The sequence below is a fragment of the Ambystoma mexicanum genome, chromosome 7q (genome assembly GCF_040938575.1).
Source record: "Ambystoma mexicanum isolate Mex_15411 chromosome 7q, UKY_AmexF1_1, whole genome shotgun sequence".
Lineage (NCBI taxonomy): Eukaryota > Metazoa > Chordata > Amphibia > Caudata > Ambystomatidae > Ambystoma > Ambystoma mexicanum.
In genome coordinates, this window is record NC_090941.1 from 837,999,777 (window position 1) to 838,018,930 (window position 19,154).

The window sequence follows — 19,154 nt, forward strand, 5'->3', positions numbered from 1 at the left end:
GTAGAGGTGACGCAATGTGAACCGAGAGAACACAACGTGGAATATCAAAGTACTCAGCTATTTGCTTCCGAGGATAGTGCAATGGAGTATGTTCAGCTCTAAACATAATGCGTAAACTGAGCCAGCCATTCGAGGTGCACACACAATGTAATAATTTATTAGCGTTGAACCAGGGGGAAACGAGTGGTGCTCTACATGCGTGTCGATGCTGGACTGCCCATGTGCCCGGTAGAAAGACCAGCACACAAAGGTTGTACTTGCACTTCATTGCAATATGCCACACTGAACGAACGAGTACAATGTAACCCAGCAATAACGGCCAGCTATTTGTATTTGGACTAGTTCTGGTATAAAATTGTCTAAAGAGAAACTTACATTATATTCAGCATTTCCATTCTCTTGGCGTAATGCAGACCGTGATGCAGAATCCGTTCGTGTCAACGATTTTTCATAAACTAAACTTACATGTAACTAGGTCCAGTTTCGGAATGCACAACCTTATCAAATCTTACGTTATTACACCCCTCCTTCAATTCAATCACTTTCGGAATGGTCTCTGTCTCTCAAGGTCAAAAAACAATAGAACCTTATACTGTGTGTGCGACGCATGGGCCTCCCCAGCTCCCAAGCAAAAATTCAAAGCTGGTGACCTTCACTCACAATGAACATACATTCTTAGTTTGCAACATCCCGTGTCAACACATCCATGAGAACTTGAATTTTGAAGCATGGGCCCTAGAGGAAAAAATTGGGGGCTGTCATTGCTCGCTGTTCGTGGCGCTGCTGAGGGGTAGGGGAAACTTGCCAATGCGGAATGCGCCCTACTCCAAAATTGTAGTCGATGAAACACAAAAACGGAGTCAAAGTGTGTCTAGTAATAGGCCCACCTCTGCTTATCTCACGGCCTCCTCCCCCATGGCATGCTTTCACAGTCAGTACTTCTTGCGTGCGTAGTATCTTATGTAGCCTCGGTCTCATCCCTTTTGTGTGACGAGCAGATATTCAGCTGTTTGGGGAACTGTATGGCAAGGCAACTGCCAAAACCCAAAGATTCCTACACAATGTTATCCATCGGGCACTAACACGATAAATGAAGGTCCCACAGTAGCTCGACTAAACTGTGAAATGTGAAAGCACTGTTACATTGTATGTCAATCGTATTATTTGTACTCTTTTTTTAAAAAAGGACTAAGAGGATAGATTTCTAAAGAAGAATTGCATACTTTATTTGGACACTTTATAAAAACATTTTTGGCAAAAATAAAAAAGATGGTAATCATTTGTACTGGGATTTGAACTGTTCAACGAGCTCTGCTTTGGGTGGACATGGCACGTTGGCAATGTTTTGTGGCAATGTACGTGTGCTCTGAACAGATTTGTGCGCAATTCCATGAGTATGCATCTCTACGACATTAATAATAGGATATTTAACAAAATCGAATTCCATTTCCCCATATACTGGTTTGACCACCCATTTTTTGCTTCTTTTCGTAAAGGCCATAGTGTAGCGAAGCATCCCTAAGTTTCCTGCAGTCCTAGATTGTTCACAGCCTACATTCTCGTTATTCACTAATACCGCTAGTAATGTCCTATATTTCATGCCTCCGATGCCGAAATGCAATCTCTTTGGCCTGTACTTTAGGCACATATTGTGGAACACCTCCAAATCTCCTGTGTGACAGAATTCTGTGAGTCCCTTCAGATCTCTTGATAGAGTTTTATCAAGCACAATCTTCTCAAGGGCTTTGTGTGGAGGTGAAGATGGAATCAACCACTTCTTCTTCTGTGCCTGCTCTGGGGACAAAGGGCCATGTTCACATTGGTGTAAATGTTGGTTTTCTGTCCAGTGGTGAACGTTGGAACAGTGGTGCATTAGTGACCGCCATTTTTCCAGTAGAATTTCCACAGACCCATCACATGTTTTGGAGCTCCACCAAAGATGGTTGCTGAAAGACTGGGACCACTGTGAAATACTTTCCAAACCTTTTTTTTCCCCTGTAGATGAGATTGTTTTATTGATTGATTTGGCAACATGCCATACATCAAATCGATGTTTAATATTTGGAAACTGCTCTCTCATTTTCTTGGCTATTGAAACGTGTCTGTCCGTGGCTATGAGGCGATTTGCATTCCCCTTGATTGTAGATATTCCAGTGATTTTATAAAACCAAGTTTCTCCATGGCCACTGGGGATTTACATTCGGACACCTGCACGATCACCGAACTCACAATTTTCTTACTTTCCATGTCCTGAAAGTGCTATGTGCAGTACTTAGCAGAATATTCGGCGCTGTCACACTGTCCATCGCCGGCTAGCCTGAACCGTTTGTCGGAGAATGTACTTTGAATAGACAATTGTTCAATGTTCCAAGCTTCACTAATGGCAGGGAATAGATAATCACGTTGGTATTTGTAGTACTGCGTTTTAGAAATGGAGTCCCACAAACTGAAAAAAACTGGATATCTTCGTGAAACTAGAGCCACTGAAAAGTAAAGCTGCTGCACACAGTAGATTGCCAGCTGGCAGTTTCCCCAGCATCAGTTGAGCGGACCATGAAAATGCTTTATGTAACTTTTGACAGGTGGCATGTATTTTGAGGTTACTGCCTTGTGTTAGACGAGTCACATTCACCAATGGCTTCCCACATACTTCACCTCTCACTGAATGCACACATTTCAGCATCTTTATAATCTCCATCAAGCTGCTGTCAAATACTATGTATTTGGCCTCTTTTATTATACTGTCATCCTGCATCACTGTTGTTTCGGACTGAACCGTTGTGGACATATTAGCCAAACTGGACATACTATAGTTGATATCTTTGTCTAGTTCGTCGGTCAATAGTGTTGATGCTTCAGTCTCTGGCATTTCAACATCTGTTACTTGACTATGGATAGGAGAAAACATCAATGTCAACTGCTTTTTGGGTGGCATTTTTTTGGCGGGTGTCAATTGTGTCAAGTGCTCTGCGAGTAATGTAAACCTATCTTCTATACATTCAGTTTCATCTTCATCTGGTGGAGCAGTCGCATTGTAGCAATGGTCCAAAAACACTTTGCTGGATTCACCGGTCACATTAAATTCATGTTCTGGCCATTGGACGAAGGCATCTCGAGTCTGAACATGCTGCGCCTCAATTAATGGTTCCTCCATGGTGAAAACAGTTTGGCAAGCAGCATCTCTCATTTGTGTCGCTGTCTGTGTCTGCATAGTCCGTACTCCATCGGGCAACTACAGGACAGATAGGAAAAAGGATGTTCAGTGTAAATCCAACATACAGTATTGTACAATTTACATTTAAAAAAAAAGCATATAATGAAGGCCTCAGCACAAAACAATTGCTAAAAATATAAGCTGTTTGTAACTAACCTTATTTTTCTTTCTTTTCTTTGAAACCTTCTTCACTCTAACATCACCATCAGCAAGCTGGTGCACCGACTCGGATCCGCATACCTCCCGTTCAATATACAGATCTTGTGTACATCCCTAGAAAAGAGTCTCCATTTAAAATAAGTCATTTGCATTACACATAAAATTAGACAGACTTTCTTTCATTAGAGGGTACTGTCAGTACACATACCTCTGGCTCCGGATCGACTACAAGGTCTGGCTCCAGAGCGACTACAAGGGATGATGTAATTGTAGAGGACGCTCCAGCAGCTCCCTGAAACACAGTACTAGCATTAGTATGGAGTAAAATATTGGAAACTGAACACACACTTTGGGACGACGACAAAGGTACATATCAATAGCAAACCACAAATGAAACATTGTGTAAAACAATTACACAATATGTAAATATGATCAGATTATCTCATTCGATGTAACTGTCAGTACCCATACATCTGAATCAACTACAAGGGATGATGTAATTGTAGAGGACGCTCCAGTAACTCCCTGAAACACAGTGCTTGCATTAGTATGGAGTAAAATATTGAAAACTGAACACACACTTTGGGACAACGACAAAGGTACATATCAATGGCAAACCACGAATGAAACATTGTGTAAAACAATTACATGATATGTAAATATGATCAGATTGTCTCGTTCGATGTAACTGTCAGTACCCATACATCTGGATCAACTACAAGGGATGTTGTAATTGTAGTGGATGCTTCAACATCTCCCTGAAACACAGTACTTGCATTAATAAGGATGAAAATATTGGAAATTGAACACACACTTTGGAAAGACAACAAAGGTACATATAAATAGCAAACCACAAATGAACCATTGTGTAAAAGAATTACACGATATCTAAATATGATCAGATTATCTCATTTGATGGAACTGTCAGTGCCCATACCTCTGGCTCCGGATCAACTACAAGAGATGTTGTAATTGTAGTGGACGCTTCAGCATCTCCCTGAAACACAGTAGTTGCATTAATAAGGATAAAAATATTGGAAATTGAACACACACTTTGGAAAGACGACAAATCAATAGCAAACCATGAATGAAACATTTGGTAAAAGAATTACACGATATGTAAATATGATTACATTATCTCAAATTCCATGCATAAAACAAGTCTGGAACAGAATAGCTAAGTAAGATTGCTTGATATGCGCCCGAAGTGGTTGATGACTCCAGGCAAGATCTTTGCTTCATATTCAGTGAATAGTCATGGAGTTGTAAAGGGAAAGTATTATTTGATTTAGAAATGCTAATATTAAAAATTGACATGCAAGGAGACTGAATACGAGAAAAGTATGCTTATGTAAATGCCTAATATAGCAAAGTTATCTGTGCCCATGAATCAATTTTCAATTAGGGTTCTAAAAACCAGGACTGATGTTTAGCAAAATGGTCATTATTTAAAAAGCTATACAATCATATAAATATCGAAAGTATTATAAGTGACATTTACACCTAAAATACCAATCAATCCATTTGGTTACCTGCACACTACCGCAAGGCCTAAAGCTAAATCCGGAAGCGTGACTCACTTGTGGCGACATGTGAACGAATAAAGTCGGAATAGCGTTTGAGAGCAATTTTTGAGTCGTTCTCAGTTGATTCTTCTTTGTGTACAAGGATGTGTCGTACATATTCGGGGTAAAGTGCAGGCTGCAGATACGGTATCGATCACCCCTCTTGTCCTCTAAGACTTTTTTTACTCTACTTTCAAGCTCTGCTGGTGGATATCCGCAATATCTGACCCATTCTCTTATTCAATCTACAGTCTAAGGGAATACATGCATTGTAGTGCCTTCAGATTTGTCATGGGTCTTCGAAGGGCAACCGAAAATCAAACATGCAGGCATTGTTGTAAATACTGCAAAATAAAGGTCAACATTATTCGAAATTTATTTTGCATAAAAATGTGAGAAAGAAGGAATTAGACCATACATTGTTCAATTCAAGCTTTGTGTTGGGCACCACAGCAAAACCAGTGCAGCGTGGGCGGCTGTATTATAGGATAACTTTCACAAACAATTCATTGATGTGACGAAAATCAGAACATGTTACGCATCCCTTGAATGTACTATCGTGCATGAAAAGGAAACATGCTTATATTATAGACACAGTCCGCGAAGGATGCAATTCAATGCCAATTGACACTGATGAAAATTGATACATCGATAACATAACAAATGAAACTCAAGTCAATAGCAATGAGACCAATGAACATAGCACTACTGAGTATATTACTTCGAAATAGGTAGAAATTTACAAATGAGGGTACATGCCCTTACCTTGACCAACAAACAGTTAGATTCAGCAAACAGAGTAGTTAGTGGCAGAAGAACAGGGAGATGTTCGCAGGTAGCACACTGACGAATTGACTCGAAGCGGTCAAAGAAGTTGACTTGCAGTGCTCGAAGATGTTCTCATGATAAATATCAAGTGGTTTATAAAGAATTACAAAAAGGGGTGTGTTTGTGTGTGAATGAATGACGTGTATATGTTGTGGTATCATGTGTATTGCAGGGGCGTGGCCTGCTTCAAGGGGAGCCTGCCTGGATACACGGGGTCTGAGGAGGCCATGTGAACAATGACCCCTGTGCGAAAGATAGCTTTGAAGTGTACATGGTCTTTGGCACCTTGGCCGTTCGCGCCCCTGACAGCACCCCTTGACAGCGCACATCCACTGGTGCAAACTGCCTTTGATAGGGGAGGGGGGATGGAAGGGCCGGGGGCGTGCAGACAAGGCACCGGAACACTGCTGAATGGAGACACACTTGATTCACTTAAAAACTGAAACAACCATTGATAAAAAAAATATGTTGTGTTTTATTTTGTTTCTTATTTTGATGGCACAAAACTACTACACATTGTAAAGGTCTGGTTGCAGCACAGCGAGGGAAAATCCCATGTACTGACCGCTGTCACTGGGGAAAATTTCTCTAATGGCACCAATGACACAGGTGGGTATTACTCGTCGAATGCGGTGTCCAAGCCGCCCATGAAGCCACCATGTAAAAGAATGATAGGCCACCAGCCGGTACCACCTGTGAAAGAGAAAGATACAAACTGTTTTTAAATGACCAAGATAAGTGTATTAAACATTAGTTGTCAATGACAATACTTGTATCCAATGGCATTTTTGCCAGAACAAATGCTAACTAGACACTGCACAATATTGAACAACTTTTATACGACTATTACTAGAGAATTGCAAGACTAAATTGACATGATAATGATATATTGAAGTTACGAGAATATAGGAGACAACCATGAAATAGTAGTGACCTAACTGACATCACAACCAGAGTATACTTACTCGTTACTTGGATTACGAGGGCGAACTGTTGCGCGAAGTTCGTGCATAAGCACCATCAAAATCCTTTACACTGACCGTGTGAGGCAGGCTGCCCTGAAGTCTGGCAGCACGGTAACGCATTGCGGCCGTGGCTTATTGCGATATGTAGGACAAGCATCCAGAGTTTTCTCGGCAGCAGCAGTTCTCCTCCTCAGTTGGCATTAGTGCGCACCGATTGCAGGTACACCAGGTGGAAACACCGTCCATGCGACTAGGCCCAGGCTCTTCATCTGTTGAATCGTCCTCCCAACTGTCGTCCGAAGCCCCATCGTTTCTGCATTTTTCTCTTTCCAGTAATTGCTCCTCGGAATACTCGGGCTCGTACTGGTAGGGCATGTTGTTGCCATTGTGCGGTAAACAAACGAAAATAATTTATAGCGATGGTACTGGTATCTGTTCACACGGGCTACAAGCAACAAAGGTAGCTGACCAGAGCACAGAAACGAGTCACAGAATACTCAAAGAAATACAGTGAGAGGAATTGAATAGAAAATCTGCTGTTGTGTGTTGGGAAACGGTCTGTTTATACTTATTGAGGAAAGAGGCGTACTGCCATTTCCATGGCGACACGTCATTACCTGAAGCGCAGAGAATGTTGACACGAGACGTGCTTTGGCGTTGTGAAATGGGCGGTACGCGTCTAGTATTGTCAGGCTCAGGGGCGGGGGATATGATTTAGTGCCGCAAAGGCAGTTCACCCAGGGCGATGCGGCAAGTGATAAGATTATCACAAGATGGCCGCGCCATGCTGCCTGATTTCGCTTGTGTTCAAGAGACGAAAATTCTAGTAAGGTGCATAGGAAATGTTTGTATGATTGATCGATTTATGGTTAAAAACACATGGCCGAACCATAGGGACAATAATATTTCTGACCGCACCATTCCTTTAACCTGGTGGACGGGATGGCATGGTCCACTGCTTGTGCACTGATGCATACATGCCAACCCTCCCAAATTAGGCGGGAGACTCCTGATTTTTCAGGGGGAAATACTGCTATTTTTCACGTTCTCCCGCCTATAATTGTACTTTCCCCAATGCATTCCTATGGGGAAATTGTTCTCTCATAATTTCTCTGAAGAAGTCTACCTCCCAGGTGCCTCTGAATGTTGGCATGTATGCCGATGTGCTGATGCCGGAACACCCCTTTTATTAACGCATCAGTTACATCACTGTTGCGTCTTGTAATGAAGATTAGTGGTAAGTGATTGATGTATTGCCTTGGATGGGGTGAAGCAACTCTTTGACTGCTTTGCAGGAAATGTTGAGGTCTTTGAATCCTGGTGTAAAAAACATAGCCCTCAACCATTTCTGCTGCAAAGGTGGGTGAAAACACCCGATTTAGTTTTTGGCAGGTGAGAGCCGACTGAAATTAATGGCTGTGCAGGAGGCTTGGGGGGCGAGTTAGCTCTTTACAAGGCAGGTGACACCCGCCAAAAGCGTGTGCGTTGAGAGCTATGAAAAAAGCAGATCCTGCAGGATAAGGCTTGTTGACTTCAGACTTGGTGTAATGATTTTAATAAATTTGCAGACATTAAAAATGTCCACCAATATTTAATAATGTAAGTATCTTTCTGTCGCATACATTCGAGCGGAAGCGGTTAAGTACTGACAGAATTTTAGTCCTGCAAACCACCAGTTCATGAAGACCAATTCCAGGCTAAGGAAATGCGCATGTCCGGGAAAATGGGTGGGGAAGACCATGGAACATTGGAAATCATCAAAAAGAAAAGGGTGTGGGGGAAACGGGGCTCATCATAGCCTACAGCGCTATATTGGGAGGGTGCCGCACTAAGCGCTGAATGTTAGGGCGAAGCCGAAGCAACAAGAAGAAACTCGAAAACTGTCGAATAATCGCAGGAGGCGGCGTGTGATAAATGACCGAGGCCTTTTCCTGCGAGTCGTTCATAGCTTGAGAAGCATTATATAGCCTTACTCTCGGGGCTTAACCCTAAAAGACGTTGGCGAGTCTCGTTTGAAACATGCATATTCTGTAGCCAAGTAGATGTAATTCACTTTATCCCATTTAAAATGTAAAAGCATAGCATGAATTTTGAGAAATAACGTGTTATTTCAAATGGAGTAAAAGCATATTTAAATCATGGCTGCTTTCGCCTGATTTTGTTTTCTCTCATGGTTGATGAGCAATTGTTTTTATACACAGCTTTTCGCTGTTACAGTCAGTTTAGAAGACGCTCGATGCGTCGGCGGAGAAAGATGCCCATTTTAAGATGGCCGTCACATTTTCAGAACTCTGGAGCCTTTCGTAAGTTTATCGCGAGCGAAGCTGCCCGCCTCCCAGAGAAAAGGTTGGGAACGGTGGGTGGGACTAATAGACACACCTCCGCTACAGCTGTAGCCTCTTCCCAAAGGCATCTAGCGTCGGCTGGTTATAGGCGTGGTTTAGCATGCCGGTCCCTCCCGGCTTGTCCTATGGCGGCTGTTGGGCGGGTCCTACTGTCACCAAAGCGGTTGGTGTCCCCGAAGTGGGCGTGGTCCCTGTGCGGCTCCGCCCACTGCAGCCTCGGTATTCGCTGCTGCCCTGAGCTCAGAGCTTTGAGCCGGGCTGCGGTGCTAGCGGCAGGATGCACAGGAGCAGCGCAGACACCATCTCCGGCACCTCGGACTACATGATCTGTCCCAACTGCCGGAAAGCGCTGCGACGGCAGGTGAGCCAGTCCCACCCCCAGCGAACAAAGAAGTCCTTAAAATACTAACCTTCACCTCTCTGGTGGACACTGTGTGCATGCAAGGGGAGTGTCACGCCTTTTAACCCTTCACAAGGGCAGCGCTAGGTACACTTACAGGAAAATGTCAAGTTGACATGGATGTATATGAACCCCTTCCCAATGACACTTTTTTAAAGAGGATTGAGGAGAACTTAACGGCATTACTTGTTGAATTAACTACCCCAACTTTAATACACGAAGTTGCAGGGACACTTATTTATTCCCAGGGGAGTTAAGACCTAAGGAATTATGCACAACGGCCTTCTCATCAGGGTGTTCATTTTGTGTACACCACTTATTTCTGTATATCATCAGGGTGTTCATTTTGTGTACACCACTTATTTCTGTATATCCATCTAACATACTTTTGATTGTTGAAAGTAAGCACGTGTTTGTTTACAATGTTCTGTGAGTCACCTGTCTGTTTTGTTACTGCACAATGTATGCAGTAGTCCTCATGAAATAATGTACACACAGCCATGAACTACAGCATGATTTCAGTGCAAATAAATACGCCCGAGTGTTGAAAGTAAATAAGTACATGTTATACACCCTTTAGTCAAATTACACATTTAATTACAATGTTTTGGACTGGAAACAAATTCATGATAAGGGCTTGATCTTGCTGGCTGTGGATTTGAACTCACTTTGCCCTATGGTTGAATCTGATGGTGATGTTTTGCGCTTGATTCCCCTAAGTGTCGGTGTCTCTGGCAAGGCCCACCAGGGTAGAAAATATTTTTCACGTTTGATATCAATGTTTTTGAGGATGTTTAATTGAGCTATAACAGGGTTATTCCATGAAAAGCTACATGGCCTAAGGGGAGTAGTGAATCTGTTTTAGATTATGTGTTTGCAGATCAACTCTTGTATGATCATTGCAAGTAAATGCGTGTGATTCCAACGGATTGGAGTGATAATCGTATGTTAACTCAGACATTTTTCTTTCAGGTTAGGACTGATGAGGTTGGGTCTCAAGTGGGTCTATCAATTAATCATGGGATAAACTGGGTTAAATGGATTGATGGTCCATCGTTTTATTAAGGAAATGGCAGCCTTGATGTGTGGGTCAACTTATGAGTGGAAGTTATTGACTTTTAACTTGGGAAAACTATGTGCATTCAATGGCCGACATCGTTGAACCTGTAGTTGCAGGGGAAACCTTCCCTAACCCGGTTCCATGTACTAAGGTCCCCCATGTTCATGCCTATGACAATAATATTGCACCCAAAGGAGATGAGACATAAGGTTAGGAGTATTGATAAATTATCCACTGATCTGATGTAAAGAAATAGATTAAAAAGGTCAATTAAGATGAGGTATACAAACTTCTTGAAGCTCCATGGTGCAACTATGTTACAAAAGACAGAAATGTATCTGCTTTTTGGGAAATAATTAACTCCATTGAGTCCTGTCAAGCTGTTGGATAAACTAACGCAGTGGTGGAAGCTGACTGGGTTACCCATTTTGAGGAAATGTATTCCTCTGATTGTAAGTCAGACACGCGCAAGGAGGTAAGCTTTAAAGGCAGCTCAGTAAATTGTAATTTGTTGATCAATAAGGAAACACACGATTCTAGAGGTTATCTTGCATGCCAGCAATCATCTGGCTCCGGGCCCCAACTGCCTCTCAAATAAACTGTTTAAGAAAGATATGGCCCCCTGGTCAACAATCCTTACAATATTGTTTAAAGAGATTTCCTGAGACATAGAGTACAGGCTACTTTTCCCATGTGTTTAAGTGCGGTGCGAAGACTGAACCAACAAACTATCGGCCAATAACCATCCTGGATGAGGATAGTAAAATCTTTGCATCCCTCTTATTGACTCCCCTTGAAAACTGGGCTATAAGTGTGGGGAGGATGAACACCTTTCAGACAGGGTTTAGGAAAGCCCACAGTACCACCATGAATGGTTTCTTAATAAGATGTCTTCAGGATTGTGTCTGGCTTGGAAATTATAGTACTGTAAATGTGTCATCAATAGATTTATCTGCCACTTTAGCTCAAGTTAACCGTTACCATCTGTGGTCTAAATTGGCGAAGCAGGGCATTCCCGATGGCCTATTAAGACTGGTTATGGGCCTTTATTATAATACTAGGATATAGGTTACACTGGGCCATGAAGGCTCGTTATCCTGGGAAATTGAAACCGAGACAGGTTTGAGGAAGGGGGCATTTTGACACCCTGCCTTTTTAATAAGTATGTCTCTGATTTCGATTTTAAGTCTGGTCTCTTTTGCTCCCCTCAAAATTGTGTAATCAGTGTAGACTATGGTTACGATTTTCTTTTATTTGACCGTATAACAATTGGTTTGCAGAGATTCCTGCATGTCTTGTCTGAATTCCCAAGACCAATTGTTTGATTTATTAACTCAGGAAAGAGAAAAATATAACAGAAGAGATTGGAGGAGGATACTTGGACACAGGAGAATATTTTTGGTTTATCTTGGCTTTTCTATTTGTAGTCATCCCTATAAGATTTTTATTGATAGTTTGTTAAAACATAAGGCTCTAACTCCGTCAAACCACCTGGCTAACGTTAATCAAAGATTTGATTGATTTTCTATCAAACCATCTTTGAGTTTTTACGAGGATAAAGTTGTCCAAAAGTGGGTTTTGCAGGTTGCGTTGTGTTGCCCCATACGCCTTTAGCATGTTGGGAGTGGGTGAGGCCTGTATCTGGTCCAAGGCCATAAAAATTTAAAATGCTGTACCCTTTGCTGCTATTTGTTTTGAATTAGGACTTAGATCCCTGCAGGTTTGGGTCAAATGGTGGCTATTGACCATATATCGGAATATTGTGTTTCCTGTTGGTAACTCATTACATGAGGATTTAAGTATTGTTCTGAACAATAAGAAGGAATGGGCAATGATTAAACAGAGTAATTTATGTGAAACAATTCTTAGGGAGATTGGGTAAAAATAAGAAGGATCTTGGGGAATGTCCTGGCCAGGTAAAACTTGCATTATAAAGGAAAGACTGGAACCATACACTTAGAAAGTTCCACGAGTACCCTTCTTTGTCCCATCTCGCCTGGGAGCATAAAAAACTTGGGGTTCACTACATTTCTCAGGATGAAACTCTTTGTCGTTTCTCCAAAGAGAAGTTAAAACTTGAAACATTACAACATGTATTGATACAATGTAAATCCTTAACTGCTCTGCACACTTAACATTTTTGTAAACTAGTCCGTATTGCCTCATTCGCTGACTGATTCATTCTGGAAGAAGTGCTTGCGAGGCGTTCCCACGTCTGTGGGAATCTCCGTTACAGATTTTTTGAGGCCTCTGAAACTCTGTAACAAATAAAATAATTGCGTGGACATGTTTTTAGTGATGATGTTTTTTAACTAATCAATGTTTTTTTTATGTTTAGTGACTGTGATGACATTTTGACTGCTGGTATCAATTAATTGGATTCTGTTTTTTTAATGTCGTTTTAGAATTATTTTGGATTGGGTAATAGAACCTTCTGCAGGATTTTACTCTGAATGTAATTGCTTTTACTAATGGTTACATTTTAAATATTTCATTTGATTTAGTAAAGATTTTTATTTTTTTACCAAACCCAATAAAAAAACAAACCATGTTTTCCACCTCCGAATACGCACATTTTCCAGACTTTGATTGCTTGTATTAGCCTGACGGCAAGATGGTTCAATATATGTATATGTTTTTAAAGACTGGAATAAAACTAAATGTGAATGGCTTACCAAGTGGGTAATTTCTTTCTGCCTGTCATATTGGTTAAATCAATGGACTTGAGCCTTTGACTTTTGTGGATTGAACTCTGGAAATTTGAGAGGGCCGGTTATTGATGTTGAAGATTGACTGCAGGAGCTGAGTCCTTGTTTTATTAAGGTTGGGTTGGGGTATGGGGTAGAGGGTGGTTGTGTTCTATTGACACAAGCAGCGGGATCTGTCAAGCATGCTGCAAATCCTAAGCATATTCTCTCCCACCCTTGTAGCGGTCGTCCAAACTGTGCGGCTGGAGGAGGCCGTAACAGTCTTTACAATTGCTTGACAGTAACTTGTGTTTAATAGAAAATATATGCTGTTTTGGCATTCATGGGGATCGCCCCAAAAGCATCTTTACGCAAGGGGTGAAGCTTAACATAAAAAAACATTTAGAAACCACTGCCCTATGTTGTGGGTGATGGACAACAAATCCTCAACGTGGGGACCGCAAAACAGAAGGCTGTCTGCGCAAAGCAACACACATGAATAGAGGACGGAAATGGACACCTGGATGTGGAAGCTAAAATATGGGTACTATGGGTTTGGAATCTGGGTAATGGGGGAACCTGGCTGTGGATGCTATATAACATACACCTGGATGTGGAAGCGGGAAATGGACACCTTAAGTGGATTGTTGCAAGTGTAGGCCTGGGTGTGCAAGCTAGAAAGCGGACCATCGATGGCAGAGTTGGAAGACACCTGAAATGGGTGCACTTGGAAGACCGACCCGAGATCTGGATGATGGGCGAGCCCTGAGGTATGGTAGTTAACTGCCAGAGCCCCACCTTTTACTATAGGGTTGCCATGGACCCTAGTCTGTAATTATATGTGCATAATTTGTATAGGCTCTCTACCCTTTCGACTTTGCTGTTATTGTTTATACCTCTGCTGTAACCTGTAACTTTCTAAACATGCGCCCGTAAGCCCTTGGGCAAGGTGCGCAATACAAATAAATAAATACAAATACAAATAGTATATTTTTGTGAAGTATACAAAAAAGCTCCCTTAAACATGTTTATTACATGTTTTGAAAGTTCACCCAATGCTTGGTTGATAGCACATGACTACAAGGGAGTTGGCCTTGGTTATTGCACAGCTGTTCCGAAGTCCAGGCATGTTGTTGATTTTGTACCTCTCACCACTACCACCCGAGGGCAGTCTCCAGGCGCTCATGAAGACAGTCTCCACCCAGCTATACCACTTTCTTGTGAAAGAGCCCATTTAAATAAATAAAAAAACAGGTCTTTGTCATCTGGCTGCTGGATAAATTGCAGAATAGCCAGTACTGCGCTGTTATGACCAACAGCCTGATAAATAGCAGACATGTATTGACATACTGGCACCTGTCCCCACTCCCCCGCCCCCTTATACTTCTGCCTTTGGTGCCAAATTCCCACCTGGAGCCACTAACACTCAACATTAATTCTAGATCTATTTTTTATGTTTTCTCTCCAAACGCCCCAACCTTTCCTTTTCGGTTATTCCCATGCGCAGTGGAGTGCATGTGATGATTGGGAGCAAGCGCCCACTGCGTGCAAACGCCGTCTCCTTTTGAAAAAGCAGTATGTTTGTCGAGTGCAAATGAATTAAAATTGCTGACCTGGCGAAATTCCACTTGTATCCGTGGACAGAAATGTCAAGCGCAGAATAGATTTCGACTGCCTTCTTGCAACCGCATTCTGCTTTTTGCATTTGAGATAAAGGTTTGAATTTCACGTGATTTTTTAAGCATTGCTCGGGTTCTTTGTGTAGAAATTGTGTGTTTTCTCTCCGGGCTAGGCGAGCTGCCAATCAAAGTTGTTTTTCAAGCCGATTTCCTCTGCAGTTAGTTGGCAGCTGCACTTTTAAAACCCGTTTTTATGCGATTGCAAATAAAGATGTAACATTCTCCCAGCCGAAAGCATCTTTAAACTTGCCCGTGTGTATTTTAACAGTAAGAGCGTGTGCGTGTTTTTTTAACCCTCCCACTCCCGTTTAACGCGAGCCTGTTTTTCTCTCCGTCCTGGGATCAGTTTACATACAGTTGTTGCTTGAGAGCTCGCTGGCAGTGCCGAGAAGGGAGAGGGGGGCTGTTGTTTGCTGTACAGGGAGGCCCTTTCCAGCAATTAACCCTTTGGCTGCCACATCTCAGCTTTGGTTGGAAGCTTTCAGTGGTGATCCAGAAAAGAGCACAGAAAAATGAGGCGGACGAATCCACGTTAACGTGCGCTCAATATGAGACGTATTGTTTTAAAGGATGGATCTTCTCTCTTGATCAATCTAGAACAGTTTGCAACGTTTTCTCCGCTCGCAGTTGCATCAAAAAAAGGAACAGAAAACTTTTTTTTTAAAAAAAGCCATACAGGAAAATCAGAGGGCGCTTTATTATTTGTCCGGACACTTATTATCAGTGGCGTGTTGGTAACTATGGCCGGCCTCTCATTGTCTGTTTCCACTCCCAGGTGCAGATGTATCTTATGTGGGCCTTCACGTCTAGTATATAAGCGTGCATGGACTATAGGGCGGACTGAACAAACCCCTTCGATAAGTGAAACAGCAGTGGCCAGGTTATTCCATGCCAGTGGCTGAGCGAAGTTTCACAAGCGAAGCAACATTGGCAAGTTTCGCCCTATGTTGCCCTTCGTTTGGTCCACGTAAAGGAACGATTCCGGCTGCCTAAACTGGGGCGCAGGAAACCTGAACAAATTCACATTTCTCTTGCAAATTATTCGGAAGTATGAGTTTTACTCGCCTACCGTTTCACCGAGTCCCGTGCCACTGCATTCTTTATACCGCAAAATGTGGGGGAGACCCCTCCCACTTCCCCTTTCTATATACGTATTCCCAATTCCATAAGGGTGGTAACACATGGTGGTACAGGAGTAGGTGAAGTGGGGTGCCGTGAGTGGCTACTCTTGAATGCTCACTATGTTGCTGTCATTTCAGTTGAGCAATAACTAGTCCTTTCCTTGGGAATTGTGGGCGAGGTGGCATTCGCTAACCTGCTGACTACCCCAGTGCAGCGGAAATTCTCTGGCAACTCGAGGGCTATGATGCATACACTAGAGCTCCTCCATTGTCATAGGCGCACCAAGAACTCCTCTCCAGTTGTGTTGGGAAAAGCTGTAGTCCTAAGGTGTTCGGGTGGCTTTATGTAAGGACTAGTCACGCCGAACACCTGTCTTTGAACCCGGGACTTGGCCCAACAGCAAAGCCACAGCGCCTAGAAAACCTCATCCAGGAGTAGTAAGTAGCCCATTTGGATGCTCTGCTACTCCTGTGGTCCTCTTATCCATTCCGCTTGCCAGTGCTTAATTTGGACAGGGGGTTGCCAGGGCTCAGCCCCAGCACTTATATTTAAGCCCTGCTTGATTATGTTGTGGTGTTTTGCGAACTTTATTATTTTAACAGTCAGTCATGGTAGCATAACAATCGTCAACAACATTGTGCACTGGCCAGGGTCTCTGCACCCTAGGGTGGCTCTTTGTTGTTCCCAACCCTGATGACCCAGATTGGCAGGGCAGGACTATTTATCAATTTTTCATGAAAACCAATGAGGTGCAAGGTGACAATCCTGGGCACTGATGCTGGCCATGTCCACACACTGCTCCACCCAGCCTGCATGACATTGCTGCACATTATCTCGTGTGATAACCAGCAGGGTGGGGTGACAACAACAGGACAGTCACCAGCCAACAGCCACAACACAGGGGTAAAGTCAGTGCCTTCATGTCTTCGGGCTTTGTTGCGCTGATACAAATGTAAAATAAATAGAAATACCCATATCGAACAGGAGAGCAAGTCATGAGTGCCGGCCTACGCGAGACTATCTTGCTGCAGCGTTCGTCGGGCAACTGGTCAGTTTAGTAAGGATTTTGCCTGCATTCGCCCATCACTTTACCATATGAGGAAAGCATTTTTGCTTTTTTTGTGGTTAGATGGTTACTTGCTCCACTTGAGACAGATGGGATTAGATCAAAATGTTAACGATGATGTGTTTTAAATTAAACATTTATTTTATTTCAAGACCCAACTAATATGTTGATTTCACCTTCAATGAACCAGTGTGAGTTGGAGCTTTAGCACCAAATATATGGACAATGTATGGAGCAGCCATGTGACGCTGTATGGAGCAACAGTGAGTGGTGTCAACAGTAGATGGGAAACTGCCCCTCCCACATGCTAGAAATATGTGGGCCCTGGCACTTATTTTCTTACAAATTAAGCATTGCCGCCAGCCATTGCCCACTCAACAGGTGGGAGAAGCCAATGCAGGTCATCCTATTCTCCTGACCAAGTTCAAAAACACAAATTGTGGACACATCGCGTGAGAAGAACTCACCTCAAAGAAGAGTCAACTTAAAAAGGGAGGATGGAAGAGAGGAACATTAAGATATTTGACCTCCGTCTCTGCCTCTTCCATTGATGGAGAGAGGAAATTCCTACTCCTGGAGCAGGTATACTGCCAAAGTGTGGGTGCAACTGGATTCCTGGAGCAAGTAACATGCCCTTGTCTGTAGTTCTGCATACCATACCCGAAGTGATAAATAAGAGGGCCACCACACAGTGTATCCATGGAAAATGGAAAGTTTAGTCGACCACCAGGAACAGATTTCATCTCAGACACATGTGCCAGGAGATTCCTGTGGCCATTGTGCCCAATCTCCCCATGGACCTTCTCTTGGGGTCAAACTTACCGAAATGCCATTGTTGGTTGAAGCGGACCTCCAGCCCCAGAATAGAAGGGTTAAAGGGTCAAATAACCAAAATTCAAGAGAGGTTGGCCCCAACATTTTTCCAATGGAAGGGGCCATGAAGTTAGTGATGAGTTTTACTACAGTACAGACTTTAAAGATACAGGAGAATGAATAAACTACAAGTCTCGGCATCCCTTGCTTAAAGAACACATTGTCTCTGTCGATGGTTGTAAAGCGCATACACAAAACCTCAGACTCTGCTTTCTGGAGACCACAAACCTTGGAATACCCATTCCCAATCCATGTCCGTTGAAGAATTATCCTTAACCTTCCCATGTGCTGTTTTCTTTTATTAAACATGTTATTTCCTTGTGCACAGCCGCAAGCATGGTCGCAAGCTTTTACAATGAATGAATGAAACATTCGCAGGAGGAGAAAGCAATGTTTGTTTTGTTTGCAAGTCGGTTACCGACGCTCGTCTACGTGCCCCAATGTTCTTCTCATCGCGGGATTCCATGGAGACACCACAATACTACAAAGAGACGCCAAGATGGGACTGAATGCCACAATGGGCTTTGTCAACTCAGAATGCTTAATTAAACCTAATGAGGGAATGCAGCAAGTGGACCAATGCCAAAATAAAACCAACAAGCAGATAACGAGCAGAATAAGTCTGAGAAATACCAGCAATCGCATAAGCTAAGTTAAGTGAATCAAGAGTGTGTCTGGTCAGAAGTAAGCTTACAGGAGTGCCATAGGTCTCATGGGTATAAGAAGACGAAAGTCCGTGTAAGGTCTTGAACCCGGAGGAGGGAGGCATGTTTACTGCCTGGCCTTGCATGGAAGGAAGATGCCGCTGGATGCAAGGAAGCCTTGCTGGGTTGCTGAGCCTGAGGTAGTGCAAGTACCGTCCTCTGCGCCCCTGAAAGTAAGGGAATACTCCACCTAGGAGAATGTGGAGAGAGAGACTTTTTCACTCCTGGACGGGAAGGCTTGTAGTTGTTTTCTAGTGTGTTGAGTTTCTAGGGTGTTGAGTCTGTAAGTCAATCTGCTGGAAAACAGTGGAAATACCTGGTAAAAGGAAGCCAGGAGTGTCCGAAGACCTGTCAAAGTGATGCCTGGTAAAAAGATGCCTAGCAAATCCAGACATTTATAATACTTGCCAAATGGGATGCCTGGGCAGTCCTAAGGCGGTTGAAAGAGAGAACCTGGTGAGCTGGTATGGGATGGGCACCAGCTGAT

At 42.9% G+C, this 19,154-nt stretch overlaps 1 protein-coding gene across 1 annotated transcript in view; it reads left to right on the forward strand.

Moving 5' to 3' along the window:
• Positions 1-9,281: 9,281 nt before the first annotated feature.
• SESN3 (sestrin 3) overlaps positions 9,282-19,154 on the forward strand; it is a 428,084-nt gene continuing 418,211 nt past the window's right edge. The window contains exon 1 of the mRNA XM_069639226.1: positions 9,282-9,437. Within this exon, the coding sequence (XP_069495327.1) occupies positions 9,354-9,437 (84 nt within the window). The 5' untranslated portion in view covers positions 9,282-9,353. The remainder of the gene's footprint in view (positions 9,438-19,154) is intronic.